The sequence below is a fragment of the Epinephelus fuscoguttatus genome, linkage group LG9 (assembly GCF_011397635.1).
Source record: "Epinephelus fuscoguttatus linkage group LG9, E.fuscoguttatus.final_Chr_v1".
Taxonomy (NCBI): Eukaryota; Metazoa; Chordata; class Actinopteri; order Perciformes; family Serranidae; genus Epinephelus; species Epinephelus fuscoguttatus.
In genome coordinates this window covers 7273438-7301303 of record NC_064760.1, presented here as the reverse complement: position 1 = coordinate 7301303, position 27866 = coordinate 7273438, and the positions used below count along the sequence as shown (strand labels likewise).

Below are 27866 nucleotides of genomic sequence, written 5' to 3'. Positions count from 1 at the left end.
TACGTCACTTAATAATAAACAACTGGAGTCACGCGGCAGACCGGCATTTTCGAACAACAGCAAGATGGATAATCGTACAGCTTTGTTCATCTCGTACGTAATGTATGCGTTACTGATTGTGCAGATAAGGTGCACGCTATCCCTCGTGGTCATGGTGATTTCGAGAGGCAGACAAGAACGCCGTATGCTGTTGGAGGGCTACAACAATAGCATGTCTTGTCTGTTCCGGGGTCATACGGCAGCGCGGGGTGTGTGGAGCATGCGCACATGCATTGTGTAGTTTAACTCTGATTACGCCGTATACATGCCGGAGAAACTCGAATTTCAATCGCAATATCTGGGTGTCTTAATCGGAGTTGGAGAACTCCGATATTAGTCAGAGTAACGCGTTTTCATGCAATTCAGTTGTCCAGTTATAGTCGGATTAAGGCAATAATTCAGTTTTTTTCAAGTGTCATATAAACGTACTGACTGACTGCGGTGATGTGAAAGCCCCTCAACAGTTGTAAGAGTGGTATCTATCTTTTCTGACTCTCACAAAGAACATGAGTTAGCATAATTCCCAAAACGGCAAACAACTCCCCTGAGTGCACTCAGAGTGGCTCATTCTGATCTTTGCAGTTTTTATACAAGCGCAATTATATAAATCATTAAAAGGCAACAAACCGTAGTTGCGAAATCTAAACTTCTCTTCCAAGTTATTACTCAAGCTGTTATCTTACTCTCAGCCTGATCAGCAGGAGCTCTGGGTGGCAGTCAGACTTCCTTCTGGAGCACAGGTCAACCACAAGATCGACTACTGCATCAACCCCCCCGTTCTCACACACACACACACACACACACACACACCCTACCCACCCCCACACTGCTGCTCCTCCCAACATTAATGTTTTCAGGGGTTTTTCACATTAACAGGGGCTGCAGGGGGTGCCTGCAGCTTTTCACACAACAATCCCAGTCCTGTTTTGGATTAAAGCTGGTTTCTACAACACCCCATCAAACACAAACACACTCGTACACACATGCACTTACATTCCTGACTCTCTGTCCTCCACTCAGGCCTGTTTAAATGGAGTAAACAGCAGTTAAGTATCGTCTTTTTTAAAGTCTCACCTCAGGATGGAGAACTCTGATGTTTTCAGTCCAACTTAAGTTCATAAGTTTAATGTAAAACTGAACTTACTGACATAAATGGAGACGGGCAGCAACTTGCAGAGAATTCTTTCTCAATAATATGTCAATAAAGTGACCGTGAAAACCCCCAAAAGACATTTTTTGTTATGCCTGCCCTGGCTTGCTAGACCTAAAAAGAGGACAGATTTCACAACCCGAACGCTGTCACCAACAAACAAGGAGCCAGGGAAGAGTCTGGGAACATCATTTCCTTTGATGATGCTCTCTGAACTCCCCACCACAACCGTGATGGAAACCAGATCTAATGAATTGATAATCAAATCAGTCCCAAACATCATTACAGTAGGCTAATTATTTAACCTAGATTTCTAGGTTAAGGAATTACTGCGGGGGGAGATGTCATCACAGACGTGACTTGTAATAATTAGGTCAAATCCAGACTGAGATGCTTTGCTAATGCATTTTTCGTCCCCCCAGCTCCTGTAAATCTCATGCATTTATCACTGCTCGACAGCAACTATGAAATGGATGCCATAATAGTCTTTAAAGCCTCTCGCAGATCTTCCAGAAGTCTTGGAAAGTAACATTGGCTTTAGAGGAAGATGCCTGATATCGCATAGATTTGGCATTTATCTGTTAAAATCCCGCTGATGTAAAGCCTGAGAGTACACGCTGGGCCATTTGGAACAAACTCCATGTCTTATATATATTTATGATGGCTCCAGACACATCAAATCAAATTAGCATCAAAAGAAGACAATAATACTTGAAGACGTGCTTCAGTCTTTTATATAAATACATAGCTTTACCGAATTGGAAAAATACTCCATTACAGGTCAGCTTGAACAGAGAAATATCCTCACTCCCTTTCAGTGCGTTAATTTATTGATGTTTTAACCTGTGAGCTATATATTTAATGTTGTACGTGGTCCAGGTGGCACTGACTTTGACCACTTCATTATCCTCTTGGAGAAACTGTAGCAACGTGTTACATTGCAGCTGTCGGATGAAAGCCGAAGCTTGTATCTCCAATTCTGGGGATTTTGCTTCCTCTCATATCAGCTGAAGGATTACATGCTTCTCTACAGGCTGGAAAACATTCTCGTACCTCTTATCCTTTGTAAAAATGCATCGCCATAAAGTTGAACACAAGGCAGCTCGTGAAAAGCCGGCGTCGTTATCGGAAAACTGCAAATGAGCTTATCTTAAGTTGAGTGTGAAATGTTTTCCAGCAAAGTAAGTGGTAAGTACAGCCTTTAGAAGTGGGAACAGAATAAAAGTACAATGTTTTAGAGCTCTGATCGGGCCCAAAAAAAACAGGTCTAACCCTAAATGAACCCACAGTTTCTGTCCAAGCCGGCACCACGGCGAGAGTTTTGGACCCAAGCCACATTTTTCCTCTAAAAAATATATTTTTTTATGTGTTATATTTTTAGTATTAAAACATTTACTACAAGCTAAGGCCTGATGTGTTTCCTTCTCATGTGTATGGCTCCCAACTGGTGGGTCATGGTCCAAATGTGGGTCACTATTACATTCTGAATGGACCGTCAGTGACTTGCGAACGCATCAAGTTTGTTAAAAACACACTTTACTTTGAAGTAGAGTGAATTGCTAGCACAGAGTGTTTATTTTCAAGTCCCGTTTCCTGCTGTAGCGTGAGTGACTAAGGGACAGCTAGATGACAGAGACAGCTAGCTAGCTCGACGACATGGCCAAACTCAAGTATGAGGCTAAACGTATTAAATTATGTGGACCTTATTATTCTATTCGTTGGGAAAATTCGCAATGTGAGACAAAATGAAAAGACACATTTCCTTTTTTGCCTCTCTCGGAGCGATCCTCCACCTTCTCTGTGCGGTCCACATCCTCCTCTTCATCATCATCCACCTCAGTATTACTATCTGACCTGTTGAACGTAGCTGCCTGAGTCATGAAATAATTCTGTGCGCCCCGTTCATCTGTCTCGTCGCCGGTGTGTCCTTCTAACACATTATCTTCACTGATTCTTGATCAAACGTCTCTAAAGGCTCTGACAGATGTGAAAAATACAAAAAATCAAAACTGTTTCGAAAATTTTGACACGTCAGGTCATATTCATTTTTAGACGTGCAACAATTTCAGACGAACAAAAACGGATGTAAGTCGCTGAGAACCGACCTGATTTAAGTCCTGGGGAATAATGAGAAGTTGAAGCCTGGTCAGGCCCAAACCCAGCGGGTCGAGTCAAGTCAGGCCCAACTGGGCTCAAGGTCTTTTCACACACTTTTTTTTTGGTCCAATATAATCACACTTAACAAAAGTAAACATGACTTCAAGTTGTGTCAATCACGTTTGCATACTGAGTCCGGAATTGTCATCCCCCATTTAAACTTTCAGAGCTGCTTTAATTTTCCGTGAGACATTTGACCAATAAGCAGTGACGAAAGTGTGGCAGCAGGACACGTCAAGACAGAGGAACAGGTTGCACAGTGTCCTGTCATAACTCACATAGCTCACAATCAGAAGGTCAGATAATAAAATTCAGGCTTATCATGATGACGAGGAGGATGTGGACTGCAGACAGAGAGAGGGTCAAAGTGTGGAGACAGAGAAAGGACAGCTTAGCCCCTTCATGTAGCTGCGGTACCAAATGCCAGACACAGGGAAAGAGTGGCACCAATTTTTATTTGGTCTTGTATTGTGAATTTCTGCAACAAATAGAACAATAAAATCCATCAGGCTCAGTGTGCAGAGGCCTTCAGCCTGAGAGTCAGAGCTCTATTGTGGTTTTATCTGAAATGTGGAGGCGCAACAATGTGAAGTGCCTAAAAACAGCCGTCAAATCTGAAGCTTTCCAGTAGCTGAAATGGTTCAGAATCAGGAAAATCTTTGTTTTTGATCTATTTTGAGGGTTTTATGAGCAATTACAAGTGTTGTGTTCCTCAGCTTTCTCCTCTCCATGGTCTGCATGGTTTGAAAGCCGTAATTGGAGGTGATTGTGGAGGGAGCGCGGTGATAAGGCCGTAGTCTCACGCAGAGTCTGCGGCACCAACATGGATACCGATAGACGGCTGACTCCAGTTATGGTCTCCTTCCATTTTTTAAGAAGTCCTTAAAAAAGACAGATAACTGATAAAAAGAAAATACATTTCTTTCCCTTACATCTTCAAAGCATACTTTCACAAATAGGCTAATTATTTTGTTTTCTACCTTTCATCTCATAAGGAGGAGAAAATGCTTGTTTTGATGTTCTCCTAACCTCTTAATCCAGGGATACAGAACGCGCCGCGTTTAATAATAGGCTATGGTAATTTCAGTGATGGCTTTGAATTGTGCTCGGGCTTCAAGGAGAGCTAAATCTTGTCTCGCCTCCATTAGCTCTACTCTGATCTTGCGCAAGGTCTAATTAAACTTTCCGTCTAACTCTCTCAGGTAGGAATAAGAGGGAAAGAGTTATGGCTGTTTATAGTGAAGACAAACCCCAGTTTGCACCGCTCATGGCCGGATACAGGACCATTAAAAATGGCAATCCATCACGATTTGTTTCCACTCTCCTGTGTGCGGAGATGTTGGCAAGCCCAGAGCCTCTGTGAAACACTACGCTGGTCCAGATGACCCGGTGGGTTATTCGTTCTGTTGGATTTTATGTCCCACCAGAAATGCTCAGAGGGAACCTCGCTTGGCAAGTGTTTGCAGGGGGCTTGAAGGGGCCTGCTGTAGACAAACAATCTTTTAACAGTTGGTGAAGTGGTCCGCCGAGAGGACAGTGATCCCCTTTATTAAAACCACTTGTCCGACATTGTCTCTCCTCTCTCTCCCCTGGTTGGTTACATAAGGCCAAGGTGCTTTGTGATCGTTTGCAGGCTCTCCTGTTTTGTTTTGTCTGTCTCTTTCTCTTACTCACTCCAGCTCTGTTTTTTTCTTTCCACTGGGCTGCAGAAGATTTTGGGGGCACTTGAGGGGGATGTGATCGTATCCTGACTTCTCTCTCGCGCTGTGCGTTGAGGTTTGGCCGACGTCCAGCTTTGTCTGCTTTTTTCCCGGGCACATTCCCATCTCCGGCACGCTCAAATTCCTGTCTCCGGAGCGCGCATGCACTTTGCCGAGCCTGATGACTGCGGTTGGAAGATGAATTACTCTGCAGGCATTTGTTTGACAGATCGAGCCAGTCGCCATTGTACACGTGTTAAAGAAATCCTCCGGAGGAGATCCGTTTGACCTTGTCTTAATTATTTAGTTGTGTTTCCTTTTGTTGTTAAAAGACGGAGCAGAGATGGCACTTTTACCAGCGTCCTTGACCCACAGAACCAATTAGTTCTTAAACTCCCCATAAATCTGGAGCCGAGAGTCCAAGATGTTCTATGTAAACATTTGAAACAACCACAAGGAGAGGTAGGGAAGGAAGTGAAGATGAAGAGAAATAATGATGGCCTTTGTCTGCATATCTCCGGAGTTGCAGGAAATGAAATATGTTGAATGTGCCGTTTTATCACCCACTTTACAATTTCTCTCACACAGCAGGGCATTCATCAGATGTGCGTGGATCATGCCATACGGTTTTCAGATTAAGCAAAGCAACGCAGACACGGGCCTGGGCTTTTTCTAGACGCTCGGTAATCCATTTTCAAAGTTGAGAGGATGACAGATTCCACTGTACAATATAGAGTGGCTCTTAAAAAGAGCAGGAACTTTGGGGAAAGTATGAATTTTCCAATGTGCAGGAAGTTAGAAGTCTCTTGGAGGTTAATGCTTTGTTGAAGCAGTAGTGGGAATTAGTCAGGACGTCCTTACTGACCTGCTTGGGTGCGGTTCTTCGAAGGTTTCACAGTCAGCGGTTGGAAGGGATGTAACCTCTCCGTCTGCATATGAGACGTCCCAGTGATGACTCTTCCTCTTCTCTGGAGACACACAGCAATTTGAGCCTTAGTATTTTTCTGCTTCTGTTGGAGTCGTGGATGGATTACTGAACGGGTCTTCTGGGCACAGGCCGAGGGACCCAAAGAGTCAGGGGACGCCTGAACCTTCACTTGCAAAATGTAAAATGTCAAATTAACATTTACCGACCAGAAGGAGACTCAAAATGACCACAAAAAGACACAAATTGGGGCGTTGATGGCTTAGTGGATAGAGCAGGCGCCCCATGTACTGGGCTGTTGCCGCAGCGGCCCAGGTTCAACTCCAGCCTGTGGCCCTTTGCTGCATGTCGCTCCCTTTCTCTCTCTCTCTCTCTTTCGTACTTGACTGTCCTATCAATTAAAGGCAAAATGCCCTAAAAGATATCTTAAGAAAAAGACACAAATTATGTCAAAGAGACACAAAACAACAACAAGGACACAAAGAGATGCAAAGGAACTATGGAAACAGGCAAAACAACCAAAAAAGTCACAACATTACCTTAGTAAGACAAAAATCACTACAAGAAGACACAAAACAAGTGCAAAATATGACTACAAAGAGATACAAGAAGACAACAAAGAGGTGCAAAGGAACTACAAAGAGACAAAAAATGACAACAGCAAGACACAAAACAACCACAAAAGACACAAAAGTTCCTCAATAGGACACAAATGACTGCGACGAGACACAAGCAACTACAAAAAGACACAAAACAACTACAAGGAGACATAAAATGACCACAAAGAGTTACAAAAAGACCACAAAGAGATGCAAAGGAACTAAAAAGAGACACAAAAATAAGTACAAAAACAGCAAAACAACCACAAAAAGACATAAACAACTACAAAGAGACACAAAACAACCACAAAAGTTCCTCAATAGGACACAAATGACTACAAAAAGAAATAAAAAACACAAGGAGACACAAAAAGACCACAGTGAGACAAAAAATGGCAAAAAAAGACACAAAATTACCTTGAGGACACAAAATGACTACAAAAAGACACAAAACAACTACAAGGAGAAATAACATGACTGTAAAGAGATACAAAAAGACCACAAAGAGACAAAAAAAATGGCAAAAAGGACACTAAATGACCTCAAGACGAGTCAAATGACTACAACAAGACACAGACAACAACAAAAAGACTCAAAACAACTACAAAGAGACACAAAAAGACCACAAAGAGATGCCAAGGAACTGCAAAGAGAGACAAAAACAACTTCAAAAACAGAAAAAGACACAAAACCACAATAGGATGCATAACGACCATAAAAAGACACAAAGCCAGCACAGAGTCAGTGTATCTTGCTCTTGTGTAGGAGAGGTGGTGGGGCCCCTTACAGATTTGTGCCCAGGAGTCCATTGTCTCATAACCCTCCCATGGTTGGAACACTCTGCTAACCAGCCCAAGCTGCACCGGCCTTGGACTCGGTCACGGTCCTCACATTACACAAGGTTCCAGCTGAGGCATTAGAGCGCTGTAACCTTAGATAACCATCATGTCATTGTAAACAAACAGTGCATCAAACCTCAGATTGGATTAGATGTGGTTATTTCTTCATCCCACGTCGTGGAATCAGCACATTTCAAAACCTGTTAGCGTCGACTCTCTTTTATGGCATTGCAAAAATTCCTTTGTGCCATTTAGTTGTTTATACTGCGCCAAAACCTGACTAATTCCTTTTAAACAGCACATGATTCTGGCTCGGCTCTGTGATGAAGTGTTATATTTGGAGCTGCTTTCTGATCCCCATTTTTTTTTCCTCTTTTTGACACATCAGGTCCAACTTGAGCTCATGTGCACATCAGTAAAAAATGGATGATGCAAAGTGGAATTGTTCAATCTCAGAGGCCGACTGTAACGAGAGCTGGAAGTCGGTGCTTCCCCCGACCCCTGACCCCGAGTCGTCAACAGCATCTAATGAGACATTTAATCATTTTGAAATGATTGTTTCCTGCAGGAGGCGCACCCTGCTCCGGTTTTTACGATCAGATGAGCTCAACGTTTACGGGCCAACTGTTGCATCAGCTGCGCTCTGAGTCCACATTTTTTTGGTCTGCTTTGGAAGAAATGTTTGTGCTAATGATGTGAATTTCAACCTTTTCACTCAGAAGTTTGCGGTGTTCGACGGAGCAAGCATGCACTGTATTACTCATCTGTAATGCAAACCATCCCTCACTTAATTAATCAGAACCTCTACTAGTTATTAAGTGGGTAACTGACAAAGTCTGTGCGCAGCCTACATGGGAACGTGCTCAAATATTAGATCTCTTGCTGCTGTGGTGACTTTTCCCCCTGTCTGTCCGTCTGTCTGTCCATCTGTCTGCAGAGGTCTTGGCAGGACTGCAAGTATGAGACGTTTTAAGTGGGAAACATATGAAAACCTGTGCTACTTGCACTTTTTAAGATGTGGGGAGAATGGCAAAGGTTGTTTGCTCTCAGGGACGCAGGTGATGCTTTTACCTTCAGCTGTAACCAGAACTGTTTCTTCTCACTTTGGATATTACAGCGTGGTGGGATGGAGGAATTATTTTGGTGTATTCTGTTACTGTCAAGGTAAACGTCTGCACTTTGATGTCTGCTTTGCTTCCACAAGCAAGTCGTTTTAAAGATGGCTAAATGTCGGGTGTCAGTGTTACAAAATGTGAATGCAGCAACGTTTTGATACTTCTTTAAGGTCAGTTCATCCAAATTACAAAAACACATACAGTATTTTCTCAACTGGTCTCAGCTGCGACAGTTTTGGGGTGCTTTCAGACCTGGAGTTGTCTCCTTTGGTCCAAATCAGCAACTTCCAAAGTTCTAAAGTTGTATAATTGCCTAGAGTTGGTTCATGTTCTCACGGCAGCATTTACAAGCGGACCAGATCAAATGCCTTGTGTGAGAAAACTGCTCTTGATTGGTCAGAATTTTGAGCTTTGCAAACGATGATCATCAAGTGCTCACACATCATCCTCTGACCCGGTCAAAAATGTCCAAAAGAAATTTCAACACATGATACAACCTGTTACCTTGACTCCAATTTCTGATCCCTGGATTAGCCAAACTGAATTAGTTTCAACTCTCTGAAGGGAAAAAAATTCATTTTCATGTTAAGACTAAATCTAAAATGGCTGCCAAAATTATCACTGCTCTACACCAACACAGTGGAGGTTAATGGAATCTTCTTTGGTGCTCCTTGTAGCATTAAAAATGACATTTGAAAAGCTCGACAGCAGCACGTCCTTCCAGAGTCAATGTTTTGGTTAGTCTGGATAATCCCTCAACAGCTTTCATATGGACTGTTTCTTTGGTTGAAAGTAGTTCCAGTGAGGTCGGTGAATTATTCAAAATAACTGGAACATTTTTACTGGAAAGACAAACTGCTGTTGAATTTTTCAAACGTATTTTTCCCATGCTTTGAGCGCAACAAAAAAATCCAATCCCCCCGATGATATTAGGGTCACCGCAGAAATTCCAGATAGCTCAAAATCACATTAACACAAAACTATCTGCATACGATTAGAGGTTAGTGGAAAAATATGTCTTTCTGAAATATGGATCAACTGAGTCTTGACGTTCAAATTCTATGATTGAGAAAAGAGAGCAGATTACATAACATAAGCTCAGACGTCTGAATTATCCCACCTGTCATCCCTGCGTATATCATATAAGCTCTGGGAATTTTGTGACAAGATGAATTTATCACTGCCGAGCTCCGGCTCCGGTCTCAACCTCTTGGACAAATACCTTCCATCACTTAAGGTCTCATAATCGACAGCGCTCAGGAACCACTTGACGCGTGAATCATTCATACCTCCCTATAAATAATAAAACCCTGGCAGCCAGTTAGCAGCACCTGCAACTTGAAACAGTAGTTCGTGAAACACAATCTTTTACCTTGTAAACTAATGTGTTTCACCTGCCTCGGCCGGGGCATCTGGGTCCGCCGCCGCAGACAGGTAGATGGAACAAAAACCTCTCTTCCTGCCTCTCTCAGCCTCCCCCTCCTGACCTTGCTTCCTCTTCCCTCCAATGAATTTTTCACCAAAGCTCTTTGATATATTCCCGTCCCGTGGGAGCCTGGGTAATGCAAACTGGAAGCGTGAGGCGTAATTATTTCTCAAAACTGCACTTCTACCCTAATTAGTTCACTCCTCAGAAGTGGGCCTTGCATTATTTACACATCAAGGGGACACACAGGGCGGGAGATAAATATTCATTGTTTGTTGACTTTGCCCCGGTCCCTCGGCTCAGGCGCAAGTTGAGTCGAGAGCCGCTGTCATTGTGCCTTGTTTGTGCGACTTCTGCATCGCTGGTGCCCGGGACATAATCTGCCTTGTTCTTCTGTAATTATCTCCAGTCATGCAGACACCGGCTCAGAGTTGGTTTAATAAGTGGACAACATCCTCGCCCTGGCACGAGCGGATCAGACAAATAAAAGTGTTCAGTGATGAGATTTGTTGTAATTGCAACCTTACGCAGATTTGCCCCGCTGCAGTCGGTGTCAAAGCGGTAAACAGCGAGAAGCATATTTTATTCAGCCAGACTCTGACACCATTTCAGCTCCGTCTCCCCCAAGCTTTTTGTTCTGGGTCATCTTTAATGAACTGAGTTTTTCCAAAAGGAGTCTGTGGCAGCTGTTTGCGAAGAGTTTCCTGCTACTGTTGGTTGCAAAAGCAGGTCTGTGGGACATGTGACGTCTTTTTCCTGTCAATAGGAGGGTATGAATAGGCTGCTGTATCTGACCCCCCACCTTGGTGGTCGTACGGCCTTGAGGCCTATTGTCTGCTCTACAATCGCCTGCTGGGAAACTCTTGTTGCCTCGAGAAGCTGCACCCATTGTAGACTTTTGACAACTGTTCTTTTCCCATTTCCTATTTCATCTCACTGACGCGCAGCCTCGTCCGTGTGTGTTGCGAAAGAGAGGTGGGGGCATCTTATGATGCCTGGCACAAGAATTACCATAATCACTGTCAACATTAATGGAGATCCTATCGCTGGAGAATTTAAACACGGCTTTTCCATATTTATAGAGTCAATAAACAGAGAATGCGCAGCAAAATGTCTGTTATGATTCAAAAGCGAGCCATGTTTACTGGCTTTGAAATGCATATTTGGGTTAGTGGATGAGGCGGAGGGGATCGCAGTTTAAGTTGTGGGATATGAGTGGAAATGTAATATCGCCACACCAGACATAGAACATCTGAAACCATAAATGTCTCACTCTCACTGTCTCCAGGGTTTCCACTTTCCCTCAGACATTTGCATAGCTGAGCTTGTGTAACTGTTCTCTGTCCTGCTATAGGTGGCAGGCTGCGGTGGGTTGATTCCCCCTGGAGCTGTAGCAGTTAATGTATTGTTGTAAGAAAGTACCGGTGTTATATTTCTTTTAATTCTAGTGCTGTTGTAGTTAGCTGTTGTTTTATTTGTGCGTCATGCCAAATATTTGTGTGGTTGGCCGCTGATTGACTGATTGGTGACAAGCCCTGGCTCACAGTCGGCGCTCCAGTTCATCCCAAAGGTGTTGGAGGGGGTGGAGGTCAGGCCGGTCAAGTTCTTCCATGCCAAACTGGAAAAATCATTTCTTTATGGACCTGGCTTTGTTGCTGTATTTACAAGTTGAAACAGGAAGGGGCCCTCCCTTAATTGTTGCCACAAAGTTGGACGCACACCATTGTTAAAATATTAAGATTTCCCTTCATCGAAAATAAGACGCCTCTCCAAGACTATGAAAAACCAAAGCACAAAGAAACAAGGATGTGGAAAAGGCTGTCCACATATTTTTGACCTTGTTGTATATTAACCGCAAACCAGGATGATGACGAAGAGTTCCCCAAGTGTGGTGAAAGAGCCGCTGGGGATCCTTAAATGGGCTCACGTGGTCTTTTTGTAAAATGCGGAAAAATAAAATGTCACTTTGATTTACTTGAAATCACATAATTTCTATAAACAATTGATCTAATCATAGGTTTCCCTCTCACCACTGCGGAGTCTGTATTAAATTTAGGCTATCAGAACAAGTCTCACTATATGGGACAAAGTTTATGCACATGGGGGGTCTGTGGTCCACAGTAAATGTGTGTTTATTTTGGTTTCTAAGACATGAAAGTGAAAATCCCTGAGCTGCAATTAGTTTGCTCTACTGTTACACTCACTGTAAATCTCTATGGAAAAGAGCCTCAAGTCAATTTGTAACTTGTACAACTTCCATGAGCTCCAGTGACAGTGGGGTATATGAGTTCAACCATAGACCCACAGTGCAGCTCTATAGACATGTTCCTTTATGACAGCTGAACATGTGGGTACCGTATATGATGCAGTGCTACAAATCTCACAACAAATTTCTTTCTTCTTCCTCTTCATTTCTTGTCCATTTGAACTGATGAGCAAGTTTAATACATTCATTCTTAATTACATACGTTTAAATATTTGATCTAAAGGTAGCCCAAATACCTCAAACCAACATGGGAGATGCATGTGACTGCTACTCCGCTAAGCTAGGCTAGTTACCTTTTATCTGGTGGTACTTTTTAATGTTAGTGCTACTGCCTTATTTATGTTGTTTAACAAACTCAATTACTAAAATGTTGAAGCATCAAATGTAATTATTCTATTGCAGGAAACAAGTAGGAAAAAGTGGGTAAATTAGCTTTACCTAGGACCATCTCATATGCTAGCTGTAGAAGGACTTTTTTTTATCTTGTGTTAGCCTACTGCTTTTCTCCATTATGATTACATGTGATTACTGCTTTGTTTATGTGGTTTAACAATCGCAATTACTAAAACATTGTTAGATCAAAATTGATTATTAAATTGCAGGAAACATGTCAGAAAATCAGGGTAAATTAGCTTTAGCTACGGCTATCTCACCAGTTAGCTGGAGTACACTCAGAGGCTACAATGATTACAGTTAGCGTTCGTAGCTACTACTCTGCTAAGCTAGTCAGTTAATGTTAGTGTTAACTCAGTTACTAAGATGTTGCAGCATCAACATTGATTTATTACAGGAAACTGTTTTTGTTTTTTATTTTTTTAAAAGTTGGTATATTAGCTTTAGTTAAGGCTATCTCACCAGTTAGCTGTAACTAGCCTAAGTGAAGTCAGAGGCTGCGATGATTACAGTTAGCATTGCTGCTACTTAGCTAAGCCATGTCAATTAATGTAACCTTTAAGCTCATTGGACTATATCTGATGTTACCTCTTTTCCTAATTATGATTACATTTAGTTACTGCTTTTTATGTGGTTTAAAGAATTAATTATTAAGATGTTAGCGCATTAAAACTGATATTCCATTATAGAAAATAGATAGAAAAAAGAGGTTAAATTAGTTTTAGCTAAGGCTATCTCATTAGCCGGAATGCAGTCAGAGGCTGCCATGATTACAGTTAGCATGGCAGTTACTTTGCTAAGCTAGGTCAGCTAATGTTATCATTTAGCTAGTAGGAATTGTATCTGACCTTACTTCTTTACTCCACTATGATTACATGTAGTTACTGTTTTTCTATGTGGTTTAACAAACACCTATTTCCAAAAATGTCTGGGCATCAGAATTGATTATTTAATTACAGGAAACAGGTTTAAAAAAGTTGGTAAATTAGCTTTAGCTAAGGCTAGTTAACCAGTTAGCCGTAATTAGCCCAAATGCTGTCAGAGGCTGAGATGATTACAGTTAGCGGTGCTGCTACTCTGCTAGGCTAAGTCAGTTATTGTTAACTAAATTACTAAGAAGTTTGAGCATCAAAACTGATTATTCAGCTACAAGAAATGGGTAAAGGTTGCTAAATTAGGTTAAGCTAGGTTTATCTCATTAGCTGCCTGGCCTCTACAATTTATCTTTGACCTCTCTTTTCTAGTTGTTGCTAAATTTAAATGTTTTCCTAAAAGTTTAACATTTCATTGGCGTAATATATTTGTCACACAGTAAAACAGATAGATGTCAAAAGGTCCTGTTTTTAATTCACTCTCAACCAAATATATATTTGCTGTGTTTTGGCTTTGCAGGCCAGACTGATTCCACTATCAGATCTAAATAAATGATCTTTGGATAAAACAATAATTCAGCCTCCTTAGTTTTTGACCTTTCAAGTTAATATACTTCACTTCATCACTTCACAACTTTTCCTCTCCAGCCTCTCTGGAGTCAGAGAATGATAACTTTCCCCTTCTTGTGCAGCTTCTTCATCATCTGAAATTCAAGAAGATGGACAAGTTTTTTTCTTTGCAGGGATCTTAACAGCTGTAGCAGGCCAAGTTTGGCAGGGCCCTAACGGAAACTGTGGTGTTTATTCTTCCTCTGCAGGTGGAGATCACGCTGCAGGACGTCAATGACAACCCGCCTGTTTTCCCTAATGATATTCTTGATGTGACCATTGAGGAGAACGTTGGAGATGGCTTCAAGATAATGCAGCTAACAGCCACGGATGCAGACAAGGTAATGGCTCCCCCAGTTTCTATTCTGTCTGACAGTGTTTTTGTGCTTTTCTGTGCCCGTTTTCCACTCCGCTGCTTTCAGAATAGATATCCTGGGAGTGATTTGAATTGAAAATATGCTCTAAATTTTTGTTCCTACAGTGTAGAAACCACTATAGATTCAAATGGGATTCGGACGCCAAGGCAGCTGTCATTAATGAAATGAAGCTAAGTCGACATTTAGTGTCTTTATTTTGGGCCATTCTCATGCCAAAGGAATTGCAGATTCTTAGGCCGCTGAAACAACATTAAGACCATGGTAGGAGTTACTGCATATGAGTGACAGAGTGAACAATAGCTTCGATTAAGAAGCTGTCAATTGTGGGTATTGTATAAAGACTGGAGCCACGGGAGGAGCTTTAGTTATTAGTTGGACAAAAATATGGAGTCAAACATATGACATGAGAGTACGGCTGAAATAATTGTTGAAATAATTAATTAGTCGATGGTAAGAAATTAACAGAGGTGGGACAAAGTCTTTTTCTATTCACAAGTAAGTCTCAAGTCTTTGCACTCACGTCCAAGCTAAGTTCCCAAGTCAAGTCCCAAGTCCTTTAGTTGCGGGTCCCAAACCAGTCATATTGCGCTCTTCAGCAAATTTAACGAGAGGTGTGCAGCGGTTAGAGTTGTCACCTCACAGCAAGAGGGTTCCTGGTTCGAACCCAGGGTGTGGGAGCCCTTCTGTGTGGAGTTTGCATGTTCTCCCTGTGTCAGCATGTGTTTTCTCCAGGTACTCCAGCTTCCTCCCACAGTCCAAAGACATGCAGGTTAATTGGTGACTCTAAATTGTCCGTAGGTGTGAATGTGAGTGTGAATGGTTATCTGTCTCTCTAGCGCTTTTTAAATAGGAACTGTGCAAATTTGCAGGAAAGCCCAATCAGTCCTCTTTCAGTAGTGGCAGTATAAAAGCAAAATCGGGGAGTGCAGCAAAATGCCGCCTACCTACTTTTGTTTATACAGAATGTGCCTTTTTCGGGGCAATGGGGGGCGTGAGCAAGTAACAAAACGTGTAGCTCAGTGTGTGACGTAAACAGTGACGTGGGAGGGAAGCCACGGCTGGTCAGTCCTTCGGCGATTCTCTCATAAGTTGGCCCGTTCCTCACCATCCCCGTCATCTGACGGTTAATGGCCTCTTCGTTTGCAAGGACAAGGAGGGCGCGCAATTCCTTGTCTCCCCAGTTGCTCATCTTTACAGTGTATGTCAGGTTTGTGTTTCCCTCTTGCTATTAGCTGCTCATTCCTGCTATCAGCTGTTTCCTGTTTATCCACCGCCAGTGGCTCGCACGTGCGGCGTCATCAACAGCTCCTCTCACAAGTCATCAACAGCCCCTTCCGCCACGGAAGGGGCTGTTAATCGGGGAGTGCAGCAGCAATAAGATTCTGCCAATATGTCTACCCTACAAGGCGAAAAATTGGGCACCTCGGATCAACTCACCAATCCGGCTCTGTGTGTCTAAACCCTTGCAGCTTGCCGGCAAGACGGCCCAACATTCGCCGAAAATCTGGCAGTGTAAAAGGGGCTAATGTGTCAGCCCTGTGATAGTCTGGTGACCTGTCCAGGGTGTACCCCGCCTCTCGCCCAGTGTCAGCTGTAATAGGCTCCAGCCCCCCCACGACCCCTAATAGGCTAAGCAGTTACGTAGAATGAGACAGACAGACTGGGCTCTCTTCACTCTCAGCGACACAAACATATAGCCCACATCTATGAATCAATCGGCCTTCATACATTTTTCTCCTCTGGACACACACACACACAGAATTGTCCTTTTCTGTCTTGTGTGTTGACGTTATCTGAGACGCGTTGAGGCCACTGGTGTCACAGAGCCTGCAGGAGAGCGGCCAGCAATTGATTTTTGGGCCTGCCGCTCCGATAGTCCCTCCGCGGCCTCCATAGTTCACATTACATCACCGAGATCACTCTCAATTAGTTAAGGGCTCCATCTTTCGCTGCTTTAGGCAGGATATGGACATTAAATCCTGCAGTGAGTGAAACACAGGCTCTGCCTGCATCTCCAAGGCCTGCGGTCTCTCACCTAAGCCAAAGGACACAGTTGAAGTGAATGGAAAAAGTCAGGCCATAGAGGGGAGAGAGATCAGAAAGGGGGAATATGGACTCAGATTTAATGTTAACTTATGAGGCCACACGTCTTTTATTGCACAGCTGTTGCCTCACCGCCTTCTCTTCGCTCTGATTGTGAGAAAAGTCGTACACTCCTGGCCGTTTCTCTTTAGCCGGGACACTATATTGACTGTAAATCTCAGACCTGGAGGCAGGTCCGTCTTTTCAGTAGGGGGATTTTAAGGACATTATTTGATTATTTTCTTTTTTCAGCACCAAAGTATTCACAGCTTTGATGTTGAAAGCATATGGTATTGAAATCAATCTGCGCGGTTGTTCACTTTTTCCTCATATCTGAGTTTCAGTGGAGTGTCAGCCTGAGCTGTGGTCTGTAAGATGAAGCTTTAGGCTTTCAGTCATTTGTTGAAAAATACGCATTCATGCACACGTATGCAAGTCCTCCCAAATGATCAATTTAAAGAACTTTCATTAAAAAAAAAAAAGCCACATTTTGCTTCCAGACGGGGATTCAAATGAAAAAGAAAACACAGCGACACTTAAAGAGAATGTAGAGGAGCCTTTTTAGGAATTACAGATTCTAGGGATGTTTACTCCAAACTTCAGTGCTGCCATGAATAGGTTGCTAAATAGAAGCCTGTACTTCATTCCAGCTCTCACTCAGAGCCAGATATGAGGCCAGCCAAGTCTTTGCCCACATCCTTACGCAGGAAACTTAAGTTGCGCTGACACTGAGCGTACGGAACGCATTGGAGCCCTTGTTGAGAAAGCCACATGTGTGAGCCAGTGCAGAGTAGCCAAGAGTGCAAGCTGTTGGCCAGCTGACGGGCTGAATTCAGACATCATAATGATCCCATCCAATTTAACAGTGCTACATGTGGGATTCATGTGTGAGGGTATTAAAATGCTGTTTCTACGCATCCGTTTTTCGCAAGGCCCGTTTCCACCCCAAAAAAGAAGGAAGAGGTTGCAGCAGGGTGGAGAGAAAATCAGGATAAAACTTTGCTCTTTTCTCTAAAGCAGGCTGCTCTGAAAATGTTTCTCACTTCATTTAAAAGGAAAATGCTGCCTTTTGTGCTTTTGGAAAGAGTGAAAGTTTTATTAGATTGCTGACCTTACGTGGAAAATATGTCACAGGTAAAAAAAAAAAAAAAAAAAAGCTTTCTTAATGAAGAAAAGTGCAACAATGGCTGTTTCAGGAGCCTCAAAATGAACGGTAATGTGTTCCAGAGGCTCATACACCCACTGCAAGTGTATTTCTAGACACTTTTTGCAGTTGTGAACTTGTTGAAAACAGATTTAAAAAGCAGCAGCGCAGCCGGTCTCTGCCTTTCAAAGGCTTTATGCTTGAGCTCTCAGTGACAACATGTTGGTTGTTTTTCAGTCTGTATTATGATTGGCTTGCGTGCTCGGTACTGTTGGATACAGGAAGCTCGCTATCCCCGCCGGCACTGTCTGCTTCGCACCTCGCACTTCTCATAGGAACTGTGTGCTCCCAAAAACTACTCATCTGCTAAATGAGTTTCCTTCTGCTCCAGTCGGGTACACCATGCTCCCTGGAACACTGCTATTTAATTGGTCGGCCTGCCCCACCCCCTCCCCTCAAAGAACCAAAGCTGTAAAGTAGTCAAAGTCTTGAGTGAAGGTCAAGAGGGCAACCAGTGTGTGTGAGTGTGTGTGAGATCTTAATTACTTATGGTAGTTCAGTACAGAGAGACAGAGAGGAATTAGTGCATTAACATGAGAGTGGAGATATTTTTTAAATGCATGCCTGTGTTCATAATTTGTTTAGGTGTGTGTGTGTGTGTTGGACTGTGGCCTAGATGGACCCCCTGCTCGGCCTCTCCCACCTCCCTTGCTCTGCCTTTGAACCCTATCAGAAAATTAATTGGCAAACGGCGGGTGTTGGGTTCCGGACTGCGGCCCAGGTGGCTGATGGGATTGCCAGATCTGGAGCCACTGATTGATGACAGCAGGGTCCTTAGATGAGCGGAGCCCCGCTCCGTCCTCCTTGTCTCCCTCTGTTTTTTTTTTTACTGGGCCTGGCTCTCTGACCGAGTCTCTGGTAATGCAATGAGCGACTCGGGTCAAGAAGACGGAGGTTTTATCCGTCGTAAAAACAGGCCACGGGAAAGAGATAAGAGCAAGTCATGAACTTGGCCTTATGATATTGACTCCGTCTAAAGCTGTCGTGTCTAGACTTGTTGGTGCATTAACATTTATGCACAGAGTCTGTTAAACATAGAAAGAAAATATTTAATTTGTCTTTGTGACAGACAGAAATTATGAGGGCTGCGCTGAATGTCATTTTTTTTTTACTATTTAAAGCTTCTATTAATGTTTTTGAATGAAGTTTCAGATGTCTGTTGTCATATTTTATGACATCTACGCCCGTCCAAAAAAAATCCCCAAATTGATTCATCGGAATAAATGACTTTGTCTTTTTTCTTTTATTAAATCAACTTATGGTGCAGTTAGATTTCTATTTTTTAAATAAATGTTGACTTTTGGACAGTACAACGCCCTGGAGTCAATGGAAAAGTTTGGATCACACAAGTTGGAAACAATCATACGCAGCTGGTGACTGCCATTGTTCCGACAGCCCAAAATTCCCAAGCTCTGTTAGTATGAAAAATGTCCCATTGGATCAGAAGCCCACTTCCCAGACAGCCTGTTGTCCCAGAAGCAAATGCCTGTTGCTCCAAAGTCCCATATCTCCGAAAAATACACACTCCATGCAGCTAACCCAACTGAATCATCAGAATAATGTTCGCAATGCAGGTTTCTGTAAACAACAGACACGTTACATTTGTCAGCAGCGTTGTGGTGAATGTGTGGTTAGGTTTAGACACAAAAACCATATGGTTATGGTTAGGGAAAGATCATGTTTTGGCTTAAAACATCCACATTTGGTGGCAGAAAAGTCGCTGAAAGAGCAGCGGTGGGTTGGTGAATAACTCCCAAGATTGGTGGCTCAAATGCATCTGGGAGACAGCGCAATGGGTTAGTAAAAACACCCGGGATTGGTGACTCAAACATGTCTGGAAAACTGAAATTCACTTCAGGGAGTTTGCATTTTTGGACAAACTTTAGAGCAGTAGGTGTTTGTATACCTACCTACCTGGGCTTTGAAATTTTGGGCCATTCTAGCAATGGCATGGCACCACACAGTCACCACTGGAATACAAGTCTACAAACACTATACCACTAATAATATGTCATGTGAATTTTATCATTATATAGGTTTTAAAATATCTTGCCAAAGGAGTGCATTTGAAAATTGGCCAACTGAATGGTTATATCACATGCGTTTTCAGTTGTTGTTATTGGTATGGACTGAGATTATTCCTGACATGGTGCTAAAACACTTGTGTACGGAGATCATTTTCTTTTTAAAACCCTTTAAAAATGAAAATGTATTAATGTGGATGTGGCCTAAGTTCAACACACAGCAGTGTACAACCTAAACCTCAAAATATGGTGCCTGGAGAAGCAAAGAGATATCACTCCATTTTCAAGGAGGCGCTAGCGTCAGAGGGGCAAAGACACTAAGCAGCGACAGGGAGTTGAGAGAAGTTTGTGCCAGTGTCCTAAATTTAGCCCTTGTGTTCCCACAGAAAACTGCCAAATTGTTCAGGGGGTTGAATGTGTATCATGCGTGCTCAGCTAATACATGCCTGAAAGCTACAGATTAAATGAGAGGTGAGAGACAGCGTGCTAATGCTACCCTTCAACATTACTGCATGCACACAGTTTATGTAAAATATAGTTTGTTATGTGAGCACCATTGTCCACCTCGGCAGTAAATGTGTCGACATGCAGATACAGCGACAGCTCAATGCAATGCCTCTCTATATAAGCCGTCCCATTGTCCAGGCAGGATCAAAAAGCATCACGCAAACATCAGACATAGCTGAAAGAGCCTCTTTTAGCTTAGCTCTTAACCAGCTGTAACCAGAGCTCCAGCTCACTGAATAGCAGTAGCTTTTTGATGTTGCTTTTTCTCTTTGGCAGAAGACACACAGTGAGACAGTTGTCTGATCTCTGATTGTCCCCGGCACAAATATAAATGTCAGGCTCCGTCGTCGGGCTCATTCAGTTGTCATATCACATTCAGTGCTCTCCTATTCCAAAGCCTCTTGCTATAGCTATCACATGTGTCATGGCGCTTGTACATGTCCAAGGCAACAGGGGATCTATTAGTTGCATATACAGAGGAACACTATAGCCTCCAAGAGTTCAAAGACTGAGAGTGAGTATCGCCAGGACATCGCCATTCAGGTTCTGCTTCGCTTTCTCTGTCCAGTGTGACCTGTTGTCTCCTGGATGAGCCTTTTACATTATACTTTTTGCATTCACACTGCCAACAGGAACGTTGAAGTGATGGATTGTGTGGCCCCGTTCACACAGAAAGAAGCTCGCTGGCGCCATACTGCCTTTTTTTTTTTTTTTTTTTTTTTTTTTTTTAAATTAAATGCCACTAATGGGAAAAAAATGCTTGCTTTAACCCTTTTGTGTAATCAATCGACCGTTTATTTTAAACAGAGATCTGTGTGGGTACATGAGACCCTAAAAAAGAGGCTGGATCATGGGGAGTACCACCAGTTGGTCCAGGAGCTTCTCCTCCATGATGGACGTTTCCAGGCATATTTTAGGATGCCCGCCTCTCTAATCATGCGATTGGACGATGGGAAAAAAGATGACAAAAAAAGACATGACGTTTTTGTGCTTGAAATTGAAGTTTTTTCAACACGAGAAATTCAGACCACTCCAGGAAAAATGCCAGGCACCTAGAGCACAGTAATACGAGGCAACACAGAAACAGCTAGCAAAAAGTTGAATCTCATTTAAAACAGTTAGAAAAAGGCTTTCTGTGTTGGCCTAAGCTGGCAGGTGGTCGGTATAGCAACATCACTTTTGCTCTGACGAGTCAAAATCATGTTGTATTTCCACTGTCACATATATACTGACTTCACTATCATCTTTTTTTTTCCATTTTCTTCTCACAAGCTGTTGTTTGTGTTATGTGTTGTCTTTCATGGCTAACAGGTTTTTAAAAATGGAGGTTGCTGGTGCTGCATTGACTGTGACTAGACTGGTTCCTACTCTAAAGAAGGAGCTAAAAAAGTTCCCCAAATGTCGTTCTAAGAACTAAGATCGTTCCTAATTATTGCAGCGCAGACACAACTTCTTAGATTTAGGTTGTTAACACTTTGAAAAAACGCCATTAGTGTTTTAGGCTTCAGAGAGTTCAGAGTTACTGCGCTGCTAAAATCTCCATTATGTCAAGTATTTTTTTTGCCTCCTTGAATGCTGAAACTCTTATTAAAGCCCCTATTCCACCGAGCAGTTCAGCTTTTTTCCCCCCCTCTGTTGGGGTACCTAGCACACAGATCTGGTACTAAAAGGTGGAGCTGTGAACACTGCAGTCTGATTGGTCAGTAGAGGACGGTCACTCTGCTCAGGGCTGAGTTGTGTCTGGTTTTGAGGCTCATGTAACCACTGTTCATACTGTGAAGAGTTTTATTAGTAAACTGTAACTATAAAATGAAAGGATGTTTTGCTGCCTCTCACAGCAGCTGCAGTCGGAGAAGAAAATAGTGACATAATTTCACTTTAAAATTCATTTTTCATTATACTTGCGCAGCAATTCACCTTAATCTGTCTTCTTTCATGGTACGACACGACACTAATTTCTTAAAACTATGCAAACACGTTGATTTGTTTTTGTAAAGAGGATGAAATAATCTCACTGCACTGAGATATTTTTGTACTTTTTTAAAGAAAACAAGACTTTCAGGCTTTATAATAGACATTAATGACTTTATAAGAGGCAGATTTTTATTTTTAATGATGTTAAAGTTTCCTGTTTTTCCTTTTAGTGTTTATTTTTAAGTCTTTGTTCCAACATTGAAATCTTCCTCTTGTAAGCATGTTTTTGTGGGTTGTTTTCCTCCTAATCAAAGACATTCATGACATTTGGAGCCTGTCTCATGTTTGTGCAGGTCAGCCGGGTGTAATCCCTTTACATCCTTTTTTCTCCTTCTTCTCCTCCCGTTGATGTCTGCGTCTTGATTTGTGATCTATTGATCTCCTCTGAACCCACAAGCCTTTCCTTTATGAAGTGTCTCCGTGGAGAAGGGTTTCTTTCATGCTCGACAAGTAGGTAGTTTGATCCGGAGACGTGACACGCTAACGTGTGGTAAACTGATTACCGACCAGATAGAGTTGCTTTGATACTTGTAATCACGATGCTCTTCCTCTTCCTGGCCCGAGTTCAGCAAAGTACATTTAACTTACTGGCCCCTTCGTCGCTCTGAACCCTGAGAGAGAGTTGGAGCAGCGTTCTGGGAAACGTAGCCAGCAAATATTGACTTAAAATTTGGTTTGGTTTGTTGCCTGCGATGAGCTCAGTGTATTTGAAACAACGAACAAGTAAACACAAATGTAAGTTTGTGGTTTTGTGCCGTAAACAGGCAGATTTAATCATGCAAATAGATTTGAGTTCAGGTTACTGTATTTTCACTCATTCACAAACTACAACCTGACATTCTCTGTCTTCACCTCAGGGTCCCAATGCTCTCGTGACCTACACCATCATCAGCGGGGCGGACGACAGCTTTCGGATTGACCCCGAGTCCGGGGATCTGATCGCCACCAAGAAGCTGGATCGGGAGCGCCGTTCAAAGTATTCCCTCCTCGTGCGGGCAGACGATGGAAAACAGTCGTCTGACATGAGGCTGAATATCACGGTCAAGGACGTCAATGACCACATGCCCAAGTTCTCACGTGCAACGTATTCATTTGATATCCCTGAAGACATGGCACCAGGTGAGATCACAGGGTTTGTTTATTCTAGCGCAAGACACCATGTGAGGCGTTTATGCTCAGTGCAAGGGGTGGGCGATATGACCCTAGAATAATAGCACGATATTTCAAGGTATGGACCTTTATGCTCTGCCATTTCTCCTCTAATCACATTCACATATTTTTTAGTTTTTTGTCGAGCCACGTAGGTTTACTTTACCAAAGGTTTATGACAAAATCACATGACGACTTGACTCGAGAGGTAGAGACGCTGTGCTGCTGCCAGAGGAGCCACTGAATGAGTTCCCTCTGAGCGGTAAGACACTAAAAGAGTCTGAGAAGTCCGGGGCTGTTCATAAAACATTCAGGACGCCACAGTTTATTCCACACTGCTGAAGCTGCTCCTCTTTTTGGAACCACCGCAGAGTCAGTAATAATTTCGCTTTCAGCCATGCTTGTTGTTGCCGTGGGTAACAGTATGACGTCAATATGTCGACAAGCCGAAATATCGCAAGTATCTCGATGTGAGTTTTTCATATGATGTTAAAAATTATACCGGTATTATCATGAACGAGATGATATGGCACACCCCTACTCAACGCATAAACAAAATATTCTGTGGATTTGCAAGAAGTCAACGAGTTTTAATGGGAAAGTAGGCTGCCTGGCAACAGTAGCAAACGCTGATATACCGCCAAACATCGCATTTGTGTTCTGTAATTATAACTGCTGCTTCCCTCAAAGTCGACATTATTTTATATTCTTTGTTTCCCCCGGGTCGCCCGTCTTTCCATGAGGCTGTTTTGCTACCGTTTACAGCGATCTGTCATGTTCTTCCATAAACCTTTGTCCCCGATGTGGTGGCTTATATCTTCCTATTCATTTTTAATAAGGCCATTTAAGTGTCCCTGTGGTAGAGATGTCTGTACAGGTGAAGCTTCTTGGCCAGTCCTCCCTGTCGAGCTGAACAGTGCAGTGTACGCAGTGGGTACCTAGCTACAAAGATTCAGAGGTGCACAACCAAGTGCCGCGACAACTTTCAGCCTTTCTACTTGCAAAAGGGATGATGATTATCACATTTTCTGGTGTGCAGAGCTCACACCAGGGACTCAACGAAGCATCCAGTTACAAACTAAAACACACTAAAATGCATCATTGTAGACAATGTAGATGTTGTGGACTCAGACAGGCAAATTTATGTCCTCTGCTAAAGCCCTCAGACTAAACTCAGACAACTCTGCTAAGGTCATCAAGAGCTTCAAATTATTGGGAGCAGCTTCTTTGCAGGAGTTTATAAGAGTATATTTTATAAGAACACTGTAGTTTATAAGAACATTTTTATATGACTGCTGTAGCTCCTCCAAATCCTCCGTATCTTCCTTGAGGGGACAATTAAGAGTTTAATAGGTCAAAGGGACAGTAACTGATATTTGATTTATATGGAAATCTATCAGCGACCAGCAGGATTTACAATAATACTGACAACTGTCTGGCATTGTTCCTTCATCCCTCCCTTCACTTCAATCACAGGGAGGAGAGAAACAAGTTTGGAGGTGAAAGATGAAGTCAAGCGAGGTTGTAATTACGATACAGTTAAAGTACAGATACTAAAGTACTACTTAATCATCAGCTCTTAGCATTATCACCATGTCTACATCATCAGTTTAATACCAGTGATTTGAAGGTTCCACACAGTACGGGCCAACCCTGGCCGAGTGCTTACTGAGCCACTGGTATTAATAAACAGTCCTAATAACCCCCTGCAGATATATTAAAGTCATTTTCTTCTATAGGGCAGTAAAATCTAACTTCTCGCCTCTGTGTTACCGTCTGTCTCACTCTCTCAGGCTCCATCGTGGCGGCGATCCTAGCCAGCGACTCTGACTCAGGGTTGAATGGAGAGGTCACCTACTCGCTGGAGGACGACGATGAAGATGAGACGTTCCTCCTGAACCCGGTGACGGGAGTCTTCAACGTGACGCGTCCGCTGGACTACGAGACCCAGCAGTACTACATTCTGACAGCGAAGGCCCAGGACGGCGGCGGGCAGGCCAGCACGGTCAGAGTGTATTTCAACGTCCTGGATGTGAATGACAACCCGCCCGTCTTTAACACCAGCGTGTACAGCACGTCTGTCTCTGAGAGTCTGCCGCCTGGGTCCAGTATTGTCACCGTTGGGGCCAGTGATGCTGATGATGGTATGTACATGTGGGAATTAACACGGGGGATGAAATTAAATAGAAGATAAATACTATAGCTGAAAAATTACTTACAGTGCTGTAAATATCTGAGGGTTAATGAATGAAATGGACCACATTGATATTACCCAAATTAATAATATATTTAAGCTCTATATTTGAATATTTTTTTCTTTTATTTTATTTTCCATCCATATTTTATTTCATTTTATTTTATTTTCCATCCATCATCCATATTTTATTTTATTTTAAATTTCCATCTCTCCATCCATATTTTATTTTATTTTATTTTACTTGAATTGTTTTTATTTTATTTTAATTTCCATCTTTCCATCCATTTTTTTATTTTATATTATTTTATTTCATTTTACTTTTCATCTATCTATCCGTATTTTATTTTATTTTATTTTCCATCTATCCATCTATATCTTATTTTAATTTATTTTATTTTATTTTCCATCCATCCATATTTTATTTTTTTTTTGAGAAAAAAACAGGAGACAGGAGACTTGATTTCAAGATTACATATTTTTGGAGACATGCATTTCAAATTGTAGTTAAATCAAGGTAGATAAAGTTAAAGGGACAGTTCACCCCAAAATCACAAATACATATTGTTGTAGATTGTACATAATGTATTTTTTTGGTACTTTGAGAGCCACAAGCCAAGTGCCATTTAGTTCCATTATATTGGTGAGAAGGTAGACATGTCTACAGCTGATATCTCCAACACTCTGCAACTCACACCAAAATAATCTACACTGGTAAGTGGCACTACAGGTGAGAGGTAAAATATGTGTTTTTGATTTTGGGCTGAACTGTCCCTTTAAATTCTGGTCAAGTGTCAGTGTATTTAAAGCAAACAGTTCAGTGGGAATGCCTTAAGCAGTGATGTACTCTTATACTGTGTAAATCAGCCATAGCAGATTAATTTAATGTAAGCCTGTCACTTTGTTATGACAGTTGGTTCCACAGAAGCTCTCAAACCTACATTTTATTTTTCATTTTTATTTTGCGTCGCGCATGAATGACTTGATGAAATACGTCTTCACCGTATGATTAAGTGGCCTGAGTTATTTCTGCGTTTCAGGTGGTGGGTTTCGTGTTTGTGAAGTGCCGTGCGGTATTTGAACAGTCACCGCTACTCTCCGCTGTAATTACCGCTTCACCCAGACCTAATGTGGTTATTGTGACCTACATTCCTGGGAACTACGCTGCCTGGTTCTCAACCAGAGTCTGGCTTCTCTCTCCACTGTCCACACAATCTGACCGCGTCGTCCTCTGCAGATATATACTTGCTGCTTTGCACTGTCAAAATAAAACGCTGCCATTGTTAGCACTTCCTAAGCCCTGACCTCCGACCCCCAGACTTTGTCTCCAGAAGCCGTAGCCTAAACTCGGATGGAAGTAGCACTCAGGCTTTTGATAAGGGATTACTTGTGTACTGTAAATACACGCTGGAGTGTGGGAAGGTGCCGGCGCTTTCCACATGAATACCCCGTTGAGTTGAATTACAGACGCTCAATTTAAGTTCATTTTAACCCCCAGTTCCAGGGGAGTGCTGCGGATTAGGCCAGATTTCAAGGAGAGATAGTTTACTGCACCCATCCACTCAGTCACACTGTGGTTGTATCTCATTTAAATAAATGTCTCAGTCGTGAGGGATTTTCCAAAACGGCACAGGCGCACTATCAGTTTAGGAAGTGGTTTGCAGTGGTGTTTCTCTTTTGATAGTGATCTGTCATGCTGCTTGAATGGATCGTCTACTCAGAGGACAAGAGTGGCAGCCAGAGCTCCAGCTGCTGCTCATGCACAATTTGTGGAAATGGATGCAGATAACCCATTTAAGTGCCCGATGCAGACACATACAGAATATTTAACAATCACATCTGGAACAATGGATGCTAGTCAAAAATACCAACATTCGACCTCTAATCGTGCTGTTCTCTCTTTTTGTTATCCGGCTGCTTTTTTAATTCAAGGTCATACTAAATAGTTCCTTGTAGATTAATTTATTTTTGGCCCTGTGAGCGTCATTAGACAAGGTCTGTTGTTAAAAATACAACTGAGCTCTCGACACACTTCAAGCTTGAGTCGGCAGAAATACAGAAAAGGCAAAGAAAAAAACATGGCAGAATTTGAAAGTACACCCTCCTCCTGCAGCTCTCCCCGCTCTGTCCTAAGCCCCTCCCACCAGAGGACCACAGGCATATGTGCACTCTGCATACAGTCACCCAGTGTTTCCCATACATTGATTTATTTCATCTTATTTAACTGCACAGTTATTTGCAGCTCATTTGCTCAGACCCTCTTTG

General features: G+C 42.5%; 1 protein-coding gene across 1 annotated transcript in view; it reads left to right on the top strand.

The window, feature by feature from the left end:
- LOC125894177 (protocadherin Fat 4) overlaps positions 1 to 27866 on the top strand; it is a 149428-nt gene that overhangs the window by 60976 nt on the left and 60586 nt on the right. Inside the window, exons 2-4 of the mRNA XM_049585417.1 lie at positions 14300 to 14431; positions 23116 to 23377; positions 25201 to 25551. Coding sequence (XP_049441374.1) covers positions 14300 to 14431; positions 23116 to 23377; positions 25201 to 25551 — 745 coding nt within the window. The remainder of the gene's footprint in view (positions 1 to 14299; positions 14432 to 23115; positions 23378 to 25200; positions 25552 to 27866) is intronic.